Source organism: Colletotrichum graminicola (genome assembly GCF_000149035.1).
Source record: "Colletotrichum graminicola M1.001 genomic scaffold supercont1.16, whole genome shotgun sequence".
In the NCBI taxonomy this organism is placed as follows: domain Eukaryota; kingdom Fungi; phylum Ascomycota; class Sordariomycetes; order Glomerellales; family Glomerellaceae; genus Colletotrichum; species Colletotrichum graminicola.
The window spans coordinates 660674-681088 of record NW_007361020.1 but is presented as its reverse complement, the minus strand read 5'-3'; the positions used below and the strand labels follow the sequence as shown (position 1 = coordinate 681088).

The 20415-nt window shown below is 56.6% G+C and overlaps 6 protein-coding genes and 1 non-coding gene across 7 annotated transcripts; 5 read left to right on the top strand and 2 right to left on the bottom strand.

Moving 5' to 3' along the window:
* Positions 1-850: 850 nt before the first annotated feature.
* GLRG_05006 (aromatic amino acid aminotransferase) lies at positions 851-3309 on the top strand (the record flags this gene model as incomplete). Its single annotated transcript, XM_008095691.1, has 4 exons — positions 851-1001; positions 1400-2000; positions 2156-2515; positions 2583-3309. 4 exons carry the CDS (start codon positions 851-853, stop codon positions 3307-3309), a joined length of 1839 nt encoding a protein of 612 aa, XP_008093882.1.
* A 487-nt stretch (positions 3310-3796) lies between these two features.
* On the bottom strand, positions 3797-5243 carry GLRG_05005 (ribosomal protein L4/L1 family protein; the record flags this gene model as incomplete). The annotated part of the gene is made up of 3 exons (XM_008095690.1): positions 3797-4496; positions 4612-4870; positions 5039-5243. The coding sequence occupies 3 exons, from the start codon at positions 5241-5243 to the stop codon at positions 3797-3799; spliced, it is 1164 nt and encodes a 387-aa protein (XP_008093881.1).
* An 842-nt stretch (positions 5244-6085) lies between these two features.
* On the bottom strand, positions 6086-6177 carry GLRG_13119. Its single transcript has one exon. It is a non-coding gene; the product is annotated as a tRNA-Pro (tRNA).
* A 549-nt stretch (positions 6178-6726) lies between these two features.
* Positions 6727-8551, top strand: GLRG_05004 (large neutral amino acids transporter small subunit 1; the record flags this gene model as incomplete). Its single annotated transcript, XM_008095689.1, has 5 exons — positions 6727-7509; positions 7568-7729; positions 7793-8046; positions 8109-8221; positions 8277-8551. The coding sequence occupies 5 exons, from the start codon at positions 6727-6729 to the stop codon at positions 8549-8551; spliced, it is 1587 nt and encodes a 528-aa protein (XP_008093880.1).
* Positions 8552-11757: 3206 nt separating this feature from the next.
* GLRG_05003 (uncharacterized protein) lies at positions 11758-14624 on the top strand (the record flags this gene model as incomplete). Its single annotated transcript, XM_008095688.1, has 2 exons — positions 11758-11834; positions 11900-14624. 2 exons carry the CDS (start codon positions 11758-11760, stop codon positions 14622-14624), a joined length of 2802 nt encoding a protein of 933 aa, XP_008093879.1.
* A 2592-nt stretch (positions 14625-17216) lies between these two features.
* Positions 17217-18657, top strand: GLRG_05002 (glycosyl hydrolase family 76; the record flags this gene model as incomplete). The annotated part of the gene is made up of 2 exons (XM_008095687.1): positions 17217-17409; positions 17465-18657. 2 exons carry the CDS (start codon positions 17217-17219, stop codon positions 18655-18657), a joined length of 1386 nt encoding a protein of 461 aa, XP_008093878.1.
* A 1051-nt stretch (positions 18658-19708) lies between these two features.
* On the top strand, positions 19709-20332 carry GLRG_05001 (uncharacterized protein; the record flags this gene model as incomplete). Its single annotated transcript, XM_008095686.1, has 1 exon — positions 19709-20332. The coding sequence occupies one exon, from the start codon at positions 19709-19711 to the stop codon at positions 20330-20332; it is 624 nt and encodes a 207-aa protein (XP_008093877.1).
* Between the last annotated feature and the right edge of the window lie 83 nt (positions 20333-20415).

Below are 20415 nucleotides of genomic sequence, written 5' to 3'. Positions count from 1 at the left end.
ATCGAGCTTTACGCTAATTAGAATTAGAGTGTTCATGTTTTCCAAGGCCTTTCTCGGTTTGCTGCGTTGGACTGTGATGACGACGGGCGGTGACCTCAAACCCAGGGTTTGGATGAACATGATGACATGATTTATCGACGCAGAGTTTCAGCGGTTTCCAGGGTCCAAACTCATCCAAAGTGTAATTCCCACAACCAGGGATTCGGTGACGGCGCTACCGCTCCCCCGGGGGCGCCGCCGCCGCGTCGCCGCCGCCACGCGCCAACGCCGTCTGGGACGGACGGCGCGTCCTGGTGGAGCTGGAACCGCTTTTCCAATCACTCGTTGACCGTCCGAACCGGCTTGCCACGTTCCAGACCCCTGTCCTCCCACCGCGCGGCCCAGTCGGCAACCGACTGCCGGGACCGACCTTATCAATGAGCTGTTCCTCTGGAGCTTCCTTATCGGGTCACTCAACCCAAGGTCGAGATGGATGCCGATTTGTAATCCCGGGAGCGAGAGCTGGGGGAGACTGGCTGGCCGGGGTGCAAGGGGAGGGCTCGACATGTCAATGGCTATATCCTACCACGTAATCTTTGCGGTATCTTTCCTCACACGCTAGCTAACCTTCTCGACTTGCTTATCTTTGGGTCCCCCTCCTTCGTGTTTGGATCTTGATCGCCGGCTCAGGGCTCAGTGAACCCTCTCCATTGTCTAAAGCCTTGCCCGCAAACCTCCCATCCAGAGCTCACTCGCTCACTCAACCAAACCGCCCTGTCGACGGCCGAGGCAGCACACCGCGAAGAGACCACATCGACGACACCGGCCACCATCCTTCTTTCCATCACCTCTGTCGAAATCGACCGTCGATATGTCCGCCGCCGAAATGGACCACTCGGCCAAGAGGCCGCCCCTCGACATGGAACACCATTTCTCTTCCGTCACCATGAGGCGCATCCCCAGCAAGATGAAGGAGTATTACAAGTACTTCCAGATCCCGGGCATCGGAAACCTGGCTGGCGGTATGTCTTTTCCCAGCCCATCTCTCCTTTCTACACTTTTTGCATTTTCATTTTAAACTGCCTTGTACCCTCTCCCTTCTTTTTTTTTCCCTTTTCCCTTTTTGATAGATACGGCGATTTTCTGGTGGTTGCACACCACTCACTTCCCGTCTATTCGGAGGCAACCCGGCGGTTGGTTCGTCCCTCCCCCGCAGGATATCGCGGGAGGATGCCGCCATCCATGCCGTAATACACGCCTTGCCTTGCGTGCTTCCCGCCCCAACGTTGCAATTGCGTATTGTATGCGTCGAATGACCCAATGGCATTCGCAATCCCGATCTCGGCAGTCCCGTCTTTTCCTCTCCTATTCTTTTTTGAGAGCACGACTCGCTGACTGCACGGCCCCCCTCCCTTGCTAGGCCTTCCGCATTCGAGCTTGTTCCCGTTCGACACCCTTGAAGCGCAGGCGGCGAAGCCCGAGCGCTGGGAGCCGTCGCCGATCCCCGGGGACGGTACCGCCGGCGCCGGCGCCGCGAAAAAGGACAAGGAGAAGGACGTCAAGGCGGCGCGGCACGTCACCGTCCCCGGGACGGACGCGGAACGCAACCCGCTCCAACGCATCGACCTGGCGACGGCGCTGCAGTACGGCACGGCCGAGGGGTACCCGCCGCTGCGGTCGTTCGTGAGGCAGTTCGCGCGGGAGCAACTGCACCCGGACGTGCCGTACCTGGGCGGGCCCGAGGTCATCCTCAGCTGCGGCTCGACCGACGGCTTCGCCAAGACGCTGGAGCTTCTGACCGATACGTGGGATCCGGCGCGGGACGCCGCGGCCGACAGGCCCGGCATGCTGTGCGAGGTCTTTGTGTACAGCCAGGTGCTGACGCAGGCGCTGCCGCGGGGCGTGCAGGTCGTCCCCGTCGAGATGGACGAGGGCGGCATGAGCGTCGGCGCGCTGGAGGACGTGCTGGCCGCGTGGGACGAGAGGAACGGCAAGAGGCCGTCCTTCATATACACTGTTACGTGAGTATTTTATTTAGAGTTTTTTTGTCTTGCATTGGGGTTCCCTCTTTTTATCTTCTCTCTTAGGGACTCTCAGAAATTCCTCGCTCCGGAGGAGGGGTACCCATTCTCATGTGAGACATTGGAGCATGGCTAATACGTGGCGGGGGAGGTAGCATGGGCCACAACCCGACTGGCGGCGTCCTCTCGGTCGAGCGCCGCAAGGAGATCTACGCGGTCGCCAGCAAGTACGACATTATCATCGTCGAGGACGACCCGTACTATTATCTGCAGTACCCGTCGGCCGCCGTGGAGGAGGCCAGGTCCCGGGGTGTGGAGGTCCCTCCGCCCTCCGCGCCTTATAAGCCCGCCAAGTCCTCGGGATATCCGTTCATCGACTCGTTGACCCCGTCGTTCCTGAGCGTCGACACCGACGGCAGAGTCATCCGTCTCGACACCTTTTCCAAGACCATCGCCCCGGGATGCAGGCTGGGCTGGATCACGGCGCAGCCCGCCATCATTGAGCGCCTGTTGAGGTATGTTCCGCCCTTCCAACGAAGCCTGGCAAGTGCGCGCGAGCATTGGGCCTGACACATTCCGCAGAATCACCGAGGTCACGACGCAGCAGCCCTCCGGCTTCGTGCAGTCCACCGTCGCCGAGCTGGTCATGGGCGAACAGCCCGCCGCGGCGCGGTCCGCCTTCGCCGCCCTCACCGCCCGCCAGAAGCAGACGTTCGAGGGCTGGCAGATGGACGGCTGGGTGCGCTGGCTCGAGGGCCTCCGTGGCGTGTACGAGCGGCGCATGAACCGCATGTGCACGATCCTCGACGAGGGCGCCTTTCAGCTGAAGCAGTCGACGCCTCGCAACGCCAAGGACGCCGACTGGGGCGTCGTCAGCAAGACGCGCATCTACGAGTTCGACTGGCCGCGCGGCGGCATGTTCGTCTGGCTCAGGCTCCGCCTCGAGACGCACCCGCTGTGGATGGCGACGGGCGGCAAGACGGTGCCGCTGCTCGACGGCGAGCGGCTGTCGACGGCGCTCATGTTCCTAGCGACCAAGAAGCCGTACCGCGTGCTCGTCAGCCCCGGCCTCATCTTCGCCGCGACGCCGGCGATCCGCGCCGAGCGGGGGTGGGCCTACTGGCGCCTGTGCTTCGCGGCCGAGACGGAGGAGAAGGTGGACCTCTGCTCGCAGAAGCTGGTCGAGGCCATCCAGAGGTTCTGGAGGATCAAGAAGGTCGAGGAGGTCGAGGAGCTTCTCGGCGACTTCCCCCCGCCCGACAAGGAGGACGAGGGATTCGGCAACCTGGGCACCTTTATGGGTTGCTAGGCGGACCGATGACCCCGGGCAGGAGGCGTAAGAGAGACGTGACTAATTGGATGGAGTTTTTTATACACGAGTTTATATCATACATCGCCCTCAACGAGACACAAGACAGGCAGGCAAGACACAGAGCACACAGGTCACATCGAACGCCATGAGAGGTTTGGAGAGGGAGAAAAAAAAAAACTTTTTGTAGCTACCTTTCAGTCACTACAGAAATGAGAGTGTACAAAAAAAAGATGCAAGGAAATTCATCATCACGTGGAATCAAGTCGTCACGGTCCAGGGGCCAGACAGACCCTTGTCTTTTTTTTGAACACGCCAGCTGTCTTTTGTTGTTCAAGGGAATCATTTGTCCATTGATGAATTGAGGTCAACGTTTCCTAGTTGTCCATTACGCCTCAAAGCACAAACCATGCTAAAATGTAGCCCCGTCCTTTTTCAGAACCGTCCGTTCCACCACCGTCGTCAGACACCCGTCAGAGAAATTTGCTTATTTCTTCTGGGCAGCCGCCTTGGAGAATACCGAGGCGTAGGGGTTCAGGCGGAGCATGACCTGCTTGTTCTTGAGGGGGTTCTTCTTCTGGACCGCGGAGCGACGGGTCAGAGCGTAGCCCTTGGGCTCGTTCAGGGCGGACTGGGTTTCCGAGCTGTTGATCAGACGGGTCAGGTCGCTCTGGGAGACGATGTTGGAGGGCAGCAGGAAGTCCTTCTTGAGGGCGGAGGGCTGGGTGGTGGTGCCGTAGATGGTGTCCAGGGACTTGAAGGCGGCAGAGGTCCAGACGACGAAGCGGCCAAGGTGGCCACCGGGAGCGAGCTGGAGGAGGTTGAGGGAGGTGACGGGGGAGGTCTCGACACCGGGGACGTTGCGGAAGGCGGTGACGAGCTCCTTGCCGTCAACCTCGGGGTCGTAGATGACCAAGGGGCCGCGGCGCTGGCGGAAGCGGCGGCCACGGAGCTTGCCCTTACCGGCGCGGAGCTTCTTGGACTTCTTGACCTTCTCGACGTCATCGGCAGCGCCGACGGTCTTCAGGAGAGAGACGGCAGCGGCGGTGCGAGCGACGGCGGCGTTCTCGAAGAGAGCCGAGTCGACGACGAGGGGGACCTCGGGGACGTTGGAGATCTGGTGACCGCGGGCCTGGAGGAGAGGGGCAACGCCGGAGGCGGCGATGGCAGAGACAGTAGCGTAGCGCCTGCGGGGTGACATCTTGTTAGAAACGGCATTCCTAGGCGGCTTTTTTTTTCTTGTCTTATGCCACCCCACCGCGGTGGGGGTTTAGGAAGAAAAGAAGGGAGGGAGATACTCACTTCTGGCCCTGGTTGACCTTGACGTGCCACTTGCGCCACGTCTTGGTAGGGGCGAACATGCGACCGGAACGGCACATGTTACCGAAGGCCGATGATATTTTCCGTCCGCAGGGCCGAAGCGGGTTGGGTGGTGGCAGTGGTAGGAGAGCAGGAGCCCGTAGCGGTAGCTCATTTGTTCCCCGTCGCAGCCGCAGAGTGGTGTTGTCGTCCTCCAGCAGTCGCAGACACGATTCGATGGGGAAGGAATCCCGCTCGTTCCCTCGGCATGGTCTCTTCCAGCAGTCGTTCTCCTTCTTTTTCATGTGTCGACATGCCCGTCCAAGACTTCTGCCAGAGGTCCCCTCGCGTTCCTTTACCCCATTCCGAATCGGTCCCCGCTCCTGCTGGAAAACTTCTCTTCGCACCCTTCGGTGAGTTGACGACTAACCAGTTCCCCAAGACTCGGCAGAGGTCTGGTGACCGGCCTTCTCGCTGACGGAGTAGGGCTGGCGCTTGTTCTTGGCCATGCCCTTGTGAACCTCCTGGACGATATCGGGGCGGATAGGGCTCAGGAAGACAGCCGGCAGGGTGTGGGTGTTGCCGGAGGACTTGCCATCCTTGCCGATGATGGTGACGGTAGGTCTCGAAGCCATTGTGCTGATCGTGCTTGACCCTGAGGACGGACGGGTCAGTTGACGGCGGGAGAAAAAAGGGTTGGACGGGAGAAGGAAAGGGAAAAGAAGGGAGAAAATTTTGGCGGTCGAGACGCTTTGCTGGAGATGGAGAAAATTTCGACAAGGGACGATAGTGGAATTGGGAGCCTTACCTGGGTCAACGGTGGGCTTCAGTGCTGCTGGGTTAGTGACGGGGTTGAAGTTGAGCACTTTCTGGCTTCGCGATACAATTTCACCTGTGATTTTTTTTCTGAGTTGCTCGCCGATTTGGTGGGCGGAGACCCTAAAAGCTACGTACCGACTTAGCGAAGTAGCCCGGGCCGGGTCACGTGACACGAAACTGCTCACAGTGCTGGCAAAAGTCTGCTGGACAGTGCGTCGGTTCCACCTCGATTGGCTGCTCCACAGGTTAATGGTTGGGACACTGCATTCGCTAGGTAGTGCAGTGTACGCTGCTAACCCTTGAATCTCTTCATCTATTCAACTGTAGGAATGGTAAATGTGTTTCAGAATTCTGTTTTCTTCGTAGGTGACATTGCGCTCTGCAAGATGGTCAGGTCTCCGATAGTACCCAGAACTGGAAGACAGGCCCGGGTTATAAGCGCCTCTCACCGTCGGGTGCCTGGAATTCGTGCCAACGCAACAGATGCTGGCTGGCTGTCATCTTATTTCACTATTCATACCACCACCAGCTCCTTCATTCACCTCAGTCAAGTATAGGAAAGAAGCGTTGAGCAAGACAGGCACAAAACCCTAGTTGTCCAATGTCCATTCACCACGGCTTTCAAAAGATTAGATTGCCAAATCTGGCAAAAGGGATGGGCCCTAACCAGGGATCGAACCTGGGACCTCTCCCAGATTGAGAAGTCGAAGACAACCCTAAGGGAGAATCATACCGCTAGACCATCAGGGCTGAGAAGCGACTCGCTATTTGTTGCAAAGATGTTGAATCTGACAGACTATGACCCTTTCACTAGTTCATTGATTCAATTCCCTGGTCTTGTCATCGCTCGCTGTTGAGGAAACTCAGCGGTGCAGCTTGGAACCTGTTTTTGCTTAGACTAACTCTTGGTTAAGGCTCTGCAAGAATACCTTTTTGTTTTATTGACTTACGCCACCATGCCAGTCGGGCCATGTGTTGTCAACGCAGGTGAGCGGCGTTTCAGCTTCCAGTGAGCAAATTGAAACCGCCGAAGCTATCAACGCTATCAGAGGCTAAGATCCCTGTCAACACATCCTAGAGATAAGGCGAAGCTGTGCAACTAGTGTCGCAATTGACCTTCTCAAAGTCGGCATCCGAGCCTGCTTATACCCAAACACATGGAAGCTCTCGGCACAGGGGGGGCAAGGGCGCAAGGCTAGCGGAACTTGTGCTGTTTTCGAGCCACACTTGTTCGAGCAACATTTCACAAGCTGCATAGTTGCGATCCTCCCCGCTCCAAGTCGAGCTTCAAGTCTTCCGATGCCGGACCTCCTCCACACCGACGAGACCACGCCGTTTCTCCAGCAGCCGCCGGTGTCCCGCGGCGGTGACGGCGACGACGACGGCGACGACGACGGCGACCCCGCGGCCGCCCGGAAACTCACGCTCTTCAACGGCCTCGCCATCGTCATCAGCCTCCAGATCGGTTCCGGGATCTTCAGCGTCCCCTCGCAGATCAGCCAGTTCGTCACGGCTCCGGGGTACGGCCTGCTGGCATGGCTTTTCGGCGGCCTGCTCGTCTGGACGGGTGCGGCGTCTTTCATCGAGCTCGGGCTCCGGATCCCCGTCAACGGCGGCATCCAGGAGTACCTGCGTGCCTGTTATGGCGAGTTCGCCGGGTTCCTGTTCACGTGGGTGTGGTGCATCATCATCAAGCCCGCGGCCAACTCCATGATCGCGACCATCTTCGCCGACTACCTCACCGAGGCCTTCGTCGCGGATCAGGGGACGCTGCCGTTGTGGGTTCCAAAGCTGGTGGCGGCGGGTTGCATCGTGGTCATGACGCTCGTCAACTGCCTGGGCGCAACCGCTGGCGCTGAGGCGGCCAAACTGTTTCTTTTCCTCAAGACGACGGCCCTGGCTACTATTATCGTACTCGGCTGTGGTGTCTGGGCCTTTGGCCATGGAGACGGAGTTCCGTCATCCGAGTATGGTTGGTTCGGACAGGCTCCCGAGCAGCATGAGGTTGGTCTCTGGGAGTGGCTTGGAGACTTTGGGACGGCGACATTCGGGGCACTGTGGTGCTACGCCGGTTGGGAAATGGTTAGTTACTTTTGCATCCCCTCCATTCACACATGGCCGAGTACTGAGTATCATGCAGATTGGCTTTGTGTTGGGAGACATGAAGAATCCTAAAAAGGATCTGCCAATCGTGGTAAACGGCTCTATGGCTGTGGTGATTATCGGCTTCCTGCTGATGAACGCTGCTCTGTACGTCTGTTTGCCCATGAGTGTCATGCGGACAAGCAGCACTGTCGCAGTGGTAAGCTTGACATCCCCCCCGAACCAGCCAAAGCTATGCTAGACGTTGACATGAAATCCTTAGGACTTTGCCAACAGGATTCTCGGCAACTGGGCTGGACTACTCTTCTGCCTGGTAGTGTCTGTTTCGGCGATGGGTGCCTTGAACTCGAACATTTTCGCGACCGCCAAACTCGTCGTAGTCGCAAGTCAGAGGGGGTACCTCCCTGCTATTCTGGCGAACCTGCACTGCAGTCAAGAAAAGGATGAGGCCGGCTGTGCTGACGAGTATATGTCTTCTCTGCCGAGGTTGGTCAAAGGGCCGATCATAGGTTTTCTGTCTTGGACACAAGACCGACGTTGGCGGAGAAACGTGCCCGTGTAAGTGTGTCATAACGCAGGCGGTATGGCTGCTATACTGATGGAAATGCCAGGCTCCCTCTGCTTTTGAATTGCGCATTATCGGTTGTCTATGTGGTTGTTGGAAGCTTCAATGGGCTTGTCACATTCATTGGTGAGGCGGCGCACGTCGGAATGAAACCGCCAAATCGCAGACTGACATCTTGTAGGCTTGGCAGCATACACAATCTTCTTTTCTTCGACTGCTGGACTCATTGTTCTCCGCCAGAGAGATAGTCGTACACCAACGGCAAAGGCTGCCGAGTACAGCACTTGGCTCATAAACCCCATCATCTTCAGCGCGATTAGTGGACTGCTGGTAGTCAGAGGAGTCATCTCGGAACCTTTGCAGGGAGGGGCTATTTTCTTGGTCGCCGTTTTCGGAGCAGTCTTCTTCTCGCTCAAGTTCGGGCTACGTGGCTTCACCCACACAGAATGCAGCTGAGTTTTGCTCGGCATCCCGGCCGTTCCGTTGTGGTTGTGCAGCATCTGCAACCTGCCTCCGCCGAGAATCCCATCCGCACCTGATCCGGCCGCTCCCGGGCTTAGATTCTTGCTCGGCCGCACACCAACTGAATTAGCCCCAGGTCTCTTCAGGTCGGAAAGGTAATGCAGACCTGGCAAAAAAAAAAAAAAAAAGGACTCGGAGATATGCCTACAGGGACATCGTACATATCGCCATGATGTCAGGAGGTTGGTTCGGCTCCTCGTAGCCGACTCAACACATTATTCGTGTCAGCGGCAAGCCGACAGGCGTTTGGCAAGCCAAGAGCAGGGGAGGTCTGTGAAACCTAGGGCGAAGACATCGTCCGTGTTGGGCTCTAGTGACTCTTTGTTCCCGGAGAGACAGGATGGGTCACGAGAAGAACTTGATGCCAAAGATAGGCTTGCAGGCATTAAGAAAAAAAGCTGCATGCTGCATGGTGCATGAGGAGCTTGGATGGTCTCAATCAGGGGCCACAGCACTTAGCTTCGGCGTAGTTGATTAGATCGAAAAATGGTTAGCAACGTTAAATACGTTGAACGTCGAGCTTTCTGTCACATTGAACGGGGCCGTGAACGGGGCCGTGAGCGGTAGTGGCGTGAGGGATGCTGCAACCTATTTCCACCGCTCTTCCTGATTGCAGATCATCGGGGGCAGAAGGTGTCGATGGCAGTCCGAATGACGAGCAGGCGTAGCGTAGCTGCAGCTCTAACACGTCGGGGAGGGGACTTTGGAAGGTCTATAAGCGCACTTGAGCTATCCACCATCCGCGGCAGCTAGCCGTCTGCATGACCCGATTGTGGATGGAGGGGTAAGGAGAGGAGAGGAGAGGAGAGGAGAGGAGAGGAGAGGAGAAGAGAGGAGAGGAGAAGAGAGGAGAGGAGAAGAGAGGAGAAGAGAAGACAGGCGAGTATCGAAGCCTAAAGGTGGGTGAGGGCGAGTTAGACGGCGTTCTGACACGGCCATAGTATCCTCCGGCAAACTTGGCAACGGGATACGGGATGCCGCATGTATGTTCTCATGGATCGGTTCTAGAGATGCAAGATAAGAAACGGGGGTGTTTCGGCTCCAGCTCTCTCGTGGAAACACTCGAGAAGATCCGATCCGTCTCAACAGCAGAGATGAGGCGAGAGGGTCCACGCCGTCCCAACCAACGGCAGTACTTAAACCGAACTTTGTCACGCTGTCAGACAAGTCGGCCTCGGCCTGCGAATACGGCGTAGTAATCAGAAACTTGCCGCTGTGCTGGGCATGGGATCCAACGTCTACTAAGCCCTCTCCTCCCTTGCCTCCCCTATGGTGTGACTAGTTGGCCGTTAAGCAGCAGCGTGCGGCCACGCCGCGTGGCGCATGCTCCTGTCGCCCTTAGCAAAACCCGCATGCATGCAATCCGTGCAATACACCGTCGCAACCTCGCCTTGGAGGAAAGTGTTGGTGACAGCGAAGCCCTAATGGGCGGGTCATTTGGCCAACACGAGCAATAGTTGAGGATACAGGAAGTTCGTTTCCATCTGTGCAGAGGGTAAAGGTCAGGCCCCGTGCAAGGCAGGCCGTGCAACGTTGGGTAAAGAAAGTCGGAAATCGGGCAGGCCTGTCGTGGTACCGGGCTTTCAGCTCTGGGGTGGCAGACAGGCACCCTGTGAAATGTCGAAGGCTGAATCGACAGCGTCAGTTGCCCTAAACAGGTTCCCAGCATATGCAGTGTCCAAGCCGGAGGTTAAGAACCGGCTGCAAAGTGGATACAGCTCGATGCACTTTGGCCTTGGGCCGAATGCACGCTTGAACGTTAGGCTTGGACTTCTGAGGCGTCTGAGGGGCCCCCCCATCTGCAAGATGGACCGTAGGCATGGCTATGTTGCCATCATCCTGCAGGTTGGAGGGGGCGAGAGAGAAAAGCGAGGACCAAAGAAAGTGTGGGAATGGTGCCTCTCGAGTCGGCGTGTTGCCACCACCTACCTACCATTCCAAAGAATTAAGTAATGATGTGTGGTGTATTCGCGTACAAATACACCATAGTGTACACACACTCGTTGGGCCAACAACAAAATGAACAGAGTGCATTCGGGTACCTAGCTGCGTTCCTTGTTCCAATATCGCGCGTGGTTCGGTACGGATGTGATGGACGTACGTCGGATTTCCAAGGTAAGGCCCTGCCGCCAGCTGCCGACCTAGGCGCCTGACGACGCAGGGAATATGTGAGGCCGGCGAGCCAAAGTTCGGTCCTGCATCAGAGCGGCAGGTTTGTTGTGAGGGGTGACCCTTTCCTGCTCTTGCACCTTGAATTTAAAGATCAAAGAGTTGCGTCTCGGGGGACGGTATCACCTCGGTGACCGCACTGGCTAGTCAAGGTGAATGTGTGTTGTGCGTGTGTGTATCCGTATGTGTGGGTGTGTGTGTGGGTGTGTGTTGTTGTTGTTGTTGTTGTTGTTGATGCACTAGGAACGGCGGAGAGCACCAAACATGGAATCGGCAATCGACAATCGAACAACGCCCGGGGCACCAAGAGCACTGCGCCGGGGGAGAGTGGGATGGATGGGTGTGGAAAGATGGAAATATATGGCGGGCGTTTGGGTTGGGTGGGGAGGGAGGGTATTTCCCAATGCAGATACAAATTAGCCCAGTCTGCACCTGCACCCGCACCCACCCCGTCATCATGGAGGGGCACTACCACTACCATACATACCCACTGTTCAAATAAGGACTTACGCCTGCGCCGCATCTTCGACGCTTCCCAGATCCCACTTTCCTACTCCCCCGCCTGACCACCAAAACAAAACGCCCTCTTCCAATCCTTAATAGCCTGTCTGACCAGTGGCTGACTGTTTGGGGCTCTGGGCCGGTTAAGACCTTCCGTCCTTACCTTTCTCTCTCTCCAACTTTACTTTACCTTGGCCATATACTACCCCCCCGCCTGGCTAGTCGGAACCACGCCCACCTACTCATAATTGAACCAAGTCCGCCATCACCAACGCAACACCACTCTTCAGTCTGGCCCATTGGCAATAAGCATTGAAAATACCGGGCAAGATCATCATACGAGACTGCGGCAGCTACCTGGGAACCGGGGTCTTTCGCATCCCTCCTCGCCGACTTCCGAGACATGATGCCTTCGAAGTCTCGACATCTTGCTTGATCTTATGTGACCTTTGACTTTAAAACATCCGAACATGAACGAATCACGCAATATTGAAAATCTCCTCCAGACTGGTTTCTTCACCACCTCTAGAGCCAAGACACCCAAGACGTATGCATATCCGAACCCGTCTTCCCTGCGATGCCTCTTTCACCAATGTCTTACACAAGTGACAGATCTAGCACCGAAGCTCCGGCTGTTCCTCCACACATTTCAAACGCCTCCAACATTCTGCGGCCAGTCTCCAACCCGGATGCGTTCATCCTCCAGCCTTACAGTCCACCGGTGAGAATCACTCGCCGCAGACACTTTCCGCCGCCGCCGAGTGTCGAAGATGAGTCCGAAGCGCTTCTCAAGGAGCACGGCAGCGTCGTGTCAGCATCCTCTGATGACGTGCCTCCGTCGCGAGGCGATGCCGACCAGTACCCCATTATCATGGAGGTCCATGAACACAATCCCGAACGCCGATTTGTTCTGATCCCGAAATCCGCGAGTGGAACAGAAGATGAGGATTCTGCCGACGATGCAAAACGGTCCTCCAACGGCTCTCGCACGCCCAAGTATCCACCACCGAACGACGATTATGAAGCGAACACGGGAAGGAAATACCGTGCGCCTCCGACAACAGATCGAGATGGTGTCAAACAGCCGGATCTCATGAGGAAGAAGAGCAGGCAGGACCTCCCCCGCATCGAGACCGACGTCGGAAAAGAGGATTCCCGTTCCCAAAAACACGAACGAACCAAGTCGGCGACGCGCGTCGAGCAGCAGTCATCCGACTACTTCTTGTCACACAACGACAGGCGACAATCAGGCGAAACCCTACTATCCCCGCAAGTGATCAAGCATGCCACGGGTGGCCGCGAGAAGGCGTATTATGATTACTCCCAAAACGGTCGCAACGGCGCACCGCGACCTCGGAGAAGTCAGTCCAATATGGGAGATAGACGGTTTGACGATAATTATGACCGACAAACCTCATCCAACCCACCGCCGGCCCGGCGCTCGAACACCAGCGTCGACTCTCCGCCCAAGGAGCCGAGGCACTTATCCGGCGACAGGATTGGCGAGTCTTCTCGTCATCAACGCGAACGAATGGTCCCGCGTGGCGAACGGCCGCAAAAGAAGGACCCGTCTCCGCCTTATGACCGCTCGGATCGTGATCATGAGAGTGGCTCGAAGCGAACACCGACTTATAAGCGCGACTCTCCGCGACGAAGAGATGATAGTGGCTCTAGCAGCAGCGACTATGCGCAAACGACGCCTCGGGCGGCCAATATTCGGCGGAGAAAGTCGATTGTCGATCAAGAAGATAAGGACATCCTGTTGAGCCCTGAGCAACTTAGACCGTCCAGGTCTGGTAGGTCTAGATCACGTCCTCCGCCATCAGAAGCAGTCATGCCGTCTCCTCGAGGATCCACCATGTCATTCGTGGACGATATCCCGCCTCCACCCCCGCCTCGCTCTTCGCAAACATTCCCAGTGACAAGGGAGCCGAGGGACAGTGGAGATGTCAGAGACAAGACCGTTCCGTATCCTGAGGACGACTTGTTGCTACCCACGACAAGCCGTCTCAGCCTGCGCGATCCAGAGCCGCCCGTGCCGCGAGCGCGCTCCCGGTCTCGTGCATCCACCTTCAACAACCCAGTGATAATTCCGGCCGTCATGCCAGCCATGCCGGCTCCTGCCGGGCCACGGAGCCCCGCTGAAAAGAGGAGGTCGCCCGAGAGACGGCCCAACTTCGCACAGTCTGCTCTGACAGCTCCCCCGACAGAGGCATGGCCACCAGCCAAGTTTGACCCGGCAAAGAGCAGCACAGCGGTCGTGGATGGACCGAAAGGTAGCTACCGGCGGTACTCTCATGACACAGACCGAGGTGGCGTGCCTGATTTCCCCGACTGCCCCCGCAAGAAAGGCGTCATTGGCAAAGCGGATTGGCTCAGTCTGCCACGATGCGACAACTTCAACATCTGCCCCGACTGCTACAACGGGGTGTTCCTCAACACCGAGTTCCGCAACGACTTCATGCCCATGCTTTTCCGTCCAATGGACAAGCCAGTTGCTTGCGATTTCGGGGCATGTGGGTGGTATCACATTGCGTGGCTCCTGACGTTGAAGAACCGCCTCACGGACTTGCGTCTGTTTTACCAGGTCGCCAATGTCACCAGCAAGGTTACCGGTGGCGTTCTACCATGCCCAGGAGATCGTCGGATTACCCGCGTCTGGTACTCGATCAAGAACCCGTTTACGCAGACGACGATGCCGGATTTTACCGTCTGCTACGAGTGCGCCAAAACCATCGAAGGACTTCTGCCCAACCTGACTGGACTGTTTGTCACTCTCCATCCGGCGGCACAGCCCACGAGGAGTGCCTGTGCGATGCATTTCAACCCCGATCGGAAGCGCTTCGTGATGTATTTCGATGCGCTAGAAACAACGTCGGATCTCGCACTCGCAACCACCCAATCGCCCAACATTGGCAAGCTTGTGACGGACATTGAGAGCCTCTCGGCGTTTGCCGAGTGCTCCAAGGACAATCCGGTTTTCGATCAAAGCTGGCATGTCATGCAATTCCTTCCCCAGTTCACCGTCTGCGGCGACTGCTTCGACGAAGTGGTCGAGCCCCAGCTGAAGGATGGCAACGTCATTGCGCGGAACTTTTACGTGAAACCCCAACGCCTCGAAGAGGCATCGTGTCAACTGTATTCTACCCGAATGAGGACTGTTTTTGACAAGGCTTGCCGCCGTAATGATCCCAAGTACCTCGAAAGCAAGGTACTCGAGCGGCAAAAGATATTTGTGGAGATGTACAAGAGGATGGCCAAGCTGGAGCAGGAAAGGTCTCTCTGGGCAAGGGAAGAGAGCAAGAAGCTGCTTCAGGAATGGGAAAAATGGGAATGATGACGCGTACGAATGAATGAAATGACAAACGGACGAGTACGGCATCGTCTTATACCACGGCCTGGATCGCCGATAGTGCCTTTAGCGATACATAGAGAGAGTAATCGTCTGCACGAAGTTGAAACGAGTTGTTGCGAGCGCTCAAGGTTTACTGTGATATGATGCCGGCGTGACATGTTTCGAAATGGTTTTTCGTGTTTATTTGCTTGAATATCCAAAGGTCAAATTCGATCATGCTCAAGGTTTGGCCAGAAATGGCGACAACGGGTACTGTAGATGTGGGATATGGAGACGAGAGAAGTATGCCAATAGGTAGGTCTCCATCCGAAGGCTACAGCCATTCCAGAGACGTATATCGCCATAGAAAAAGCAATCGGTGGACTAGTTACCTAGGTACGCAGTGGCCATTAGTATAACTACCTAGAAAGCGTTCAATGTGAGAAGCAGCATATGCAGTAGTTTCCTGGTTCGAAAGTCGAAGAAGGTTGATATGACGTGTCCCGAGGCGTCTGCTGTTTCGTTGCCCAAGTCGGTCTAAGTGATCAACGCCGTTTGGCCACTCTCGTCGAGTAACGGTCGAGGCAATCAATCCACTTTGAATAGACGGGTTGGAAGCTTCCGAGCACAACTTTGCGGCAACGGACTCCGGTGTTGGCACTTCGGGTCCGCGTGAGCGAGACAACGGCCTCCAACAGACCTCGAAACGAAATGTTTGCCGATGGACGACGGACCGCTACGTCGCTGCGTCATATTGCGATACCGGGTCGACGGTTCTGCGGTGACTTCAGTCCGTGCCCTGTGTTGGTTGCGTTGTCCGCAGGCAACAACAACCGCATCGAGACGGCTGATCTTGTGGACAAACCACACAACTCGAGGGTTCGGTCCTCGCGGCGGGGGATGTGAAGAATCAGGCCGCCAAGCAAACGGCGTAGAGGCGACAGCAGATCAGTGCGTCGTAGATCCGCGGCATGGCAATTTGTCGCGACTCTGGGTTCCACGGTTGTAGCGTGCCGAGTAGGCTCTTGATTAATTCCGTTCGCGGTCGATCAGTGTCAAGTTTGCGCGGGGGGGGAGGGAGGCCAAGGGATATTATTTGATATTCCCCCAGCTTTTGAGGACCTCAACTTGTACCGGACGGCAACTATGAGTTGCAGACGTCGATCAGAAAAGCGTGGCTGTGCGTACGTGGTTCGAAAGACACACACAACCGCGAGGACCATCCCAACACATGGCGAAGCCGAAAATAGCTATGCAACCGAAAGTTCCACAGAACGCACAGACTCGACTGTCTTTATCCAGATCTTAGTAGCCGTAATGCCGTGCCTTCCGTGCCATGCCTTTCTTTTGCATGCATTGTCGTCGACTCCCACTTCCACAGCAGCAGGCCCATTGAATTCTGCACTGCTAATGCATCGAGTGTGGTTTAATGTTACTTCCTCACACGGAGAGAATGGCCTGCACCTGTTCAAAGGCCGGCTCATGGCCCGCAGTTTTTTCAGTTTTTCGGAGTTTTTTTTAGAGTTTTTTTCCCCCCCCCGCTCTAGAAAGGGAGCTGGTTGCTTCTCAGTATCTCCAACACGCATTCCGTGTCGCGCCTGATGCCCGGATGGCTCTCGGAGGAACAAATACTCTCTCAGCACTCTGCCTTACGTCCTGCCCGTCCGAGAGGTACTGATCTTCATTGGCACATTTTGAGTTGGCCCACGAGTCTAAATGCTTAGTCGTCTCTCTTCCCTTCCGGTTACACTTTTGTAGTCGAAAAGGGGGCCTGCGGCTCATCATGAGACGGATAGACTGCCAAGTTCGAACCGCAACTGTTTCATCCCTTCACGGGTCCCGAACGCACAGCCTCGCTTGCCTCGTCCTCCCCTCCCTCCCCAACCCACCTTCGACACGGGACCCAATTCTTTTTGACCTCAGTTGGTCCCTGTCGGAGAGGAAAGAGGGAGGTGGTAAGGGTATGGGTTCGCGCCTATGTGACAAGACTGCTGGGGGCGCCCAGATTTGGAAACGTGCAATACGGGGGGGTCGACCCGGCAGAAGCCAGCAAGTGTCTGTCTCGAGGATCGACGAAGTCGCTTGCTTGCTTGCTTTCTTTCACACTTTCTCTCGTCGCTCCCCACGTCACGGCGATCCTCTCTTCTTCCTCTTACACCTTTTGTGCGCTTCGCCTAGGCTTTGTTGGTTTCCTCCGAAGCATTTCTTTCTTTTCGTAAACGCAAGGTCGTTACGAAGACTTGTTTACAAGTCTATTCCGCTCTTTTCACTCCTGGTCGAGTTTTAACCAGGAGATTGCCGTTTGGGGGTTTCACATCTATCGTCGCTTTTTTTTTGTTCTTCTTTTTCCCTTTTTTTTTCCACGTCCAGGCGACAAATTTTTTTTTTCGGTTACGATTTCTTGGCGATGATATTCGGTTTGATATACTTCGCCATTCTATAGCCAAATCACATCTACACCAAACCGAAAGTGCCAAGGGCCGAGGCATAGAACAACGGCATTCACAACGGCATTCACAACGACGCCTTGGTTCAAGTCGCCCCTTTTGGGCATTTACGTTTCGGTAACAGAAGTTCCACAAGTAACATACAACCATGCGGGGTTTGTTGAAGCTTGCCGGCGCGGCATGCGTGCTGGGCCATGTGGCAGATGCTGCCATCAATATCAACTTCGACCAAGACCAGTCCATTAAGGATGGAGCGAGCACAATTGCATTTGGCCTGTTGAAGTACTACACGGGGAACAACACCGGCGATGTCCCGGGAAACCTACCTGACCCCTATTTCTGTATGTTGCCAGCTTTTCCTTTCCTTCCTTCTCACGTAGGCTGACATGATTGCAGGGTGGGAAGCCGGAGCGATGTTTGGCACAATGGTGGACTACTGGCGCTTGACAGGGGACTCGACATACAACGACGTTACGACGCAGGCGATGCTTCACCAGGCCGGCGACGATGCCGACTTCATGCCGAGGAACCAGACGAGGACGGAGGGAAACGACGACCAGGGGTTCTGGGCGATGGCGGCCATGAGTGCAGCAGAGAACAACTTCCCGAACCCACCAAAAGACCAGCCGCAATGGTTGGCACTCGCCCAGGCCGTCTTTAACGAGTACGTCAGCCGCTGGGACCCGGAAACGTGCGGGGGCGGCCTGCGGTGGCAGATCTTCACCTTCAACAACGGCTTCAACTACAAAAACTCCATCTCGAACGGCTGCTTCTTCAACATCGCGGCTCGGCTGGCGCGGTTTACGGGCAACCAGACGTACGCGGACTGGGCGGAGAAGGTTTGGGACTGGGAAACTACCGTCGGCCTGATCACGCCGGACTTCAAGATCTACGACGGCGCCACGATCGACGACGCCAAGACTTGCACGAAGATGGACACGATCCAGTGGTCGTACAACGCTGGCATCTTCATGCACGGCTCCGCGGCCATGTACAACCTGACGAACGACCAGAAGTGGCTCACCCGCACCGATGGCATCCTCACCGAGGCGACGGGGCTCTTCTTCAACAACAGCGCCATGTCGGAGCACGCCTGCGAGCCCTTCCGGCTGTGCGACAACGACCAGCAGAGCTTCAAGGGCTACCTAACGCGGTGGATGGCCGGGACGGCGCAGCTGGTGCCCAGCATGTTCGACCGCATCATGGGCCTCCTGCGGCCCAGCGCCGAGGCCGCCGTCGCGGCGTGCAATGGATCCCCCGCGACCGGGTACAAGGGGCCCGCCGGCACGGCATGCGGCTTCCAGTGGGCGGAGAAGGGCAAGTTCGACGGCCTGGTCGGCGTCGGCGCACAGATGAATGCTCTCAGCGCCTCCATGTACATGCTCGTCAAGAAGGCCGACACCAAGACGGCGCCGGTGACGGCCGACACGGGAGGCACGTCCGTCGGCAATGCCAACGCCGGCATGAGCACGCAGCCCAAGATCCCCACGCTAGCTCCGATCGAAACCAAGGACAGGGTAGCCGCCGCCTTCGCCACGACAGCCGTCACCTTGAGCATCGTGGCAGGGTGCGTCTTCCTCATAAAGTGATTCTGAGAAAGGCAGGCGGACTTTTTTGCATGTTTCTTGCACGACGACTTGGGCGATCAGGGTTTACGATAACAATTTTAATCTGCTTATGATAAGCATTGGAAACGGCGTGGCGTTTTTGGGGGAGGGACAAAGGCCAGCTTTGAGAGCGGTCTGTTCTTGATGCATGGAATTGGGCCTAGCCTCCCTCCGATCCGGACGAGGAGACCGGGCTCGTGAGATATACCACACACATCAATTTATTCAATATATATGAGCACATTTCCCCATTTGGGATTGGACCAACTTTGTTTGCCATGGTGCTTCCTCGCCTGTGCTCCCCTGTTGTTAACACGGCTGTGAAGGAGCCACGATGATGTGAACATTCTTGTTGTTCTGAGACTCGGAATATTTGGGGGGTGTTTTTTGCAAGCGGCGTGCGCTTCCACCATCTTGGGAATTCAAAATCGACTTGGCCCCGTTGCGGCAACAGTTGCTCTCGCAGACGCCGGAATGCTCTCACTCTTACTGTCACTCTCATTTTCTCTATCGTGTGGGAGCTTAAAGATGTCCCCCTACTCGCACAGTGCTCTAACCCCCCCCCCCCCGGGGCGCTTGGGCTTTCCGAATGAGGTGACGAGCTCCCTACCTACCTACGGCCCCGCACCACCCCGCGTCACGGAGCTATACACACACACAGGTTACCTACCACAAACTGCACCACTCGCACATGAGCTGCGCGGGACGTCGTCATGGTTATCCGATTGCTCGGTTCTCCAGGCCCGACTTACATGGGGTCGGGTTCTTTTCCGTGTGAGATGACCGCGAGCTCCTCGCGGGGTTCACTTCTACCATCCTCCCCCTCAGTTCCTCCTTAGATTCGCCTTTTCGAGGGCCATCCGAGCTGTCATCTTTTTCATCTACATATACCCCGTCGCAGTCGTTCTTTTCTAGAAGCTTGAGAACGTGTCTCATCTGACATCATCAAATCATCCCACCGCCCCCCCCCCCCCACACGCTCTGTCTCACACATCCACGCACCCGACGGATCTCGGGAGCTTCACCACCCAGCATGTCAGCCAAACACTTCATCAACGACCCCACCAAGCTGGTCAACTCGGCCCTGCACAGCCTGACCCTGACGAATCCGAGCCTCGCCCTCGACATGCCCAACAAGATCATCTACCGCCGGCCGTCGCCCGATGTCGCGCCCCAGGTCTCCGTGGTCTCGGGCGGCGGCTCGGGCCACGAGCCTTCCTTCTCGGCCATGGTCGGCCGGGGCCTGCTCTCGGCCGCCGTCGCCGGCACCATCTTCGCCAGCCCCAGCGCCGAGCAGGTGCGCACCGCCATCGCCTCGCGCGTGGACACCACCCGTGGCGTCCTCGTCACCGTCATGAACTACACGGGCGACGTGCTCAACTTCGGCATGGCCGTCGAGAAGGCCCGCGCCGCCGGCCTCGACGTCGAGATGGTCGTCGTCAAAAGCGTGCCCGACTGGAAGCCGTATCCACCCCCTGTGACAGTATGGCGGATAGGACTCGATTCAGAAAACAGAAGTGTCCTCCCTCTTGCTCACGGCGGCTTATTGGGCATCCAGACCTTGTCGATACCTGAGGTCAGTGGGTTGCTTTTTCGAAGTATATCACATTACGGTCCGTTGTGCGTTGTCCAACTCCCCAAGGGACTGATCGGTTAGGGGTTGTACACGGCGATCACAGCTTTCGGCCATTTGCGGGGTCACTAAACCCTGATCGCTTGTTCGCGAACTTGTACACGCGT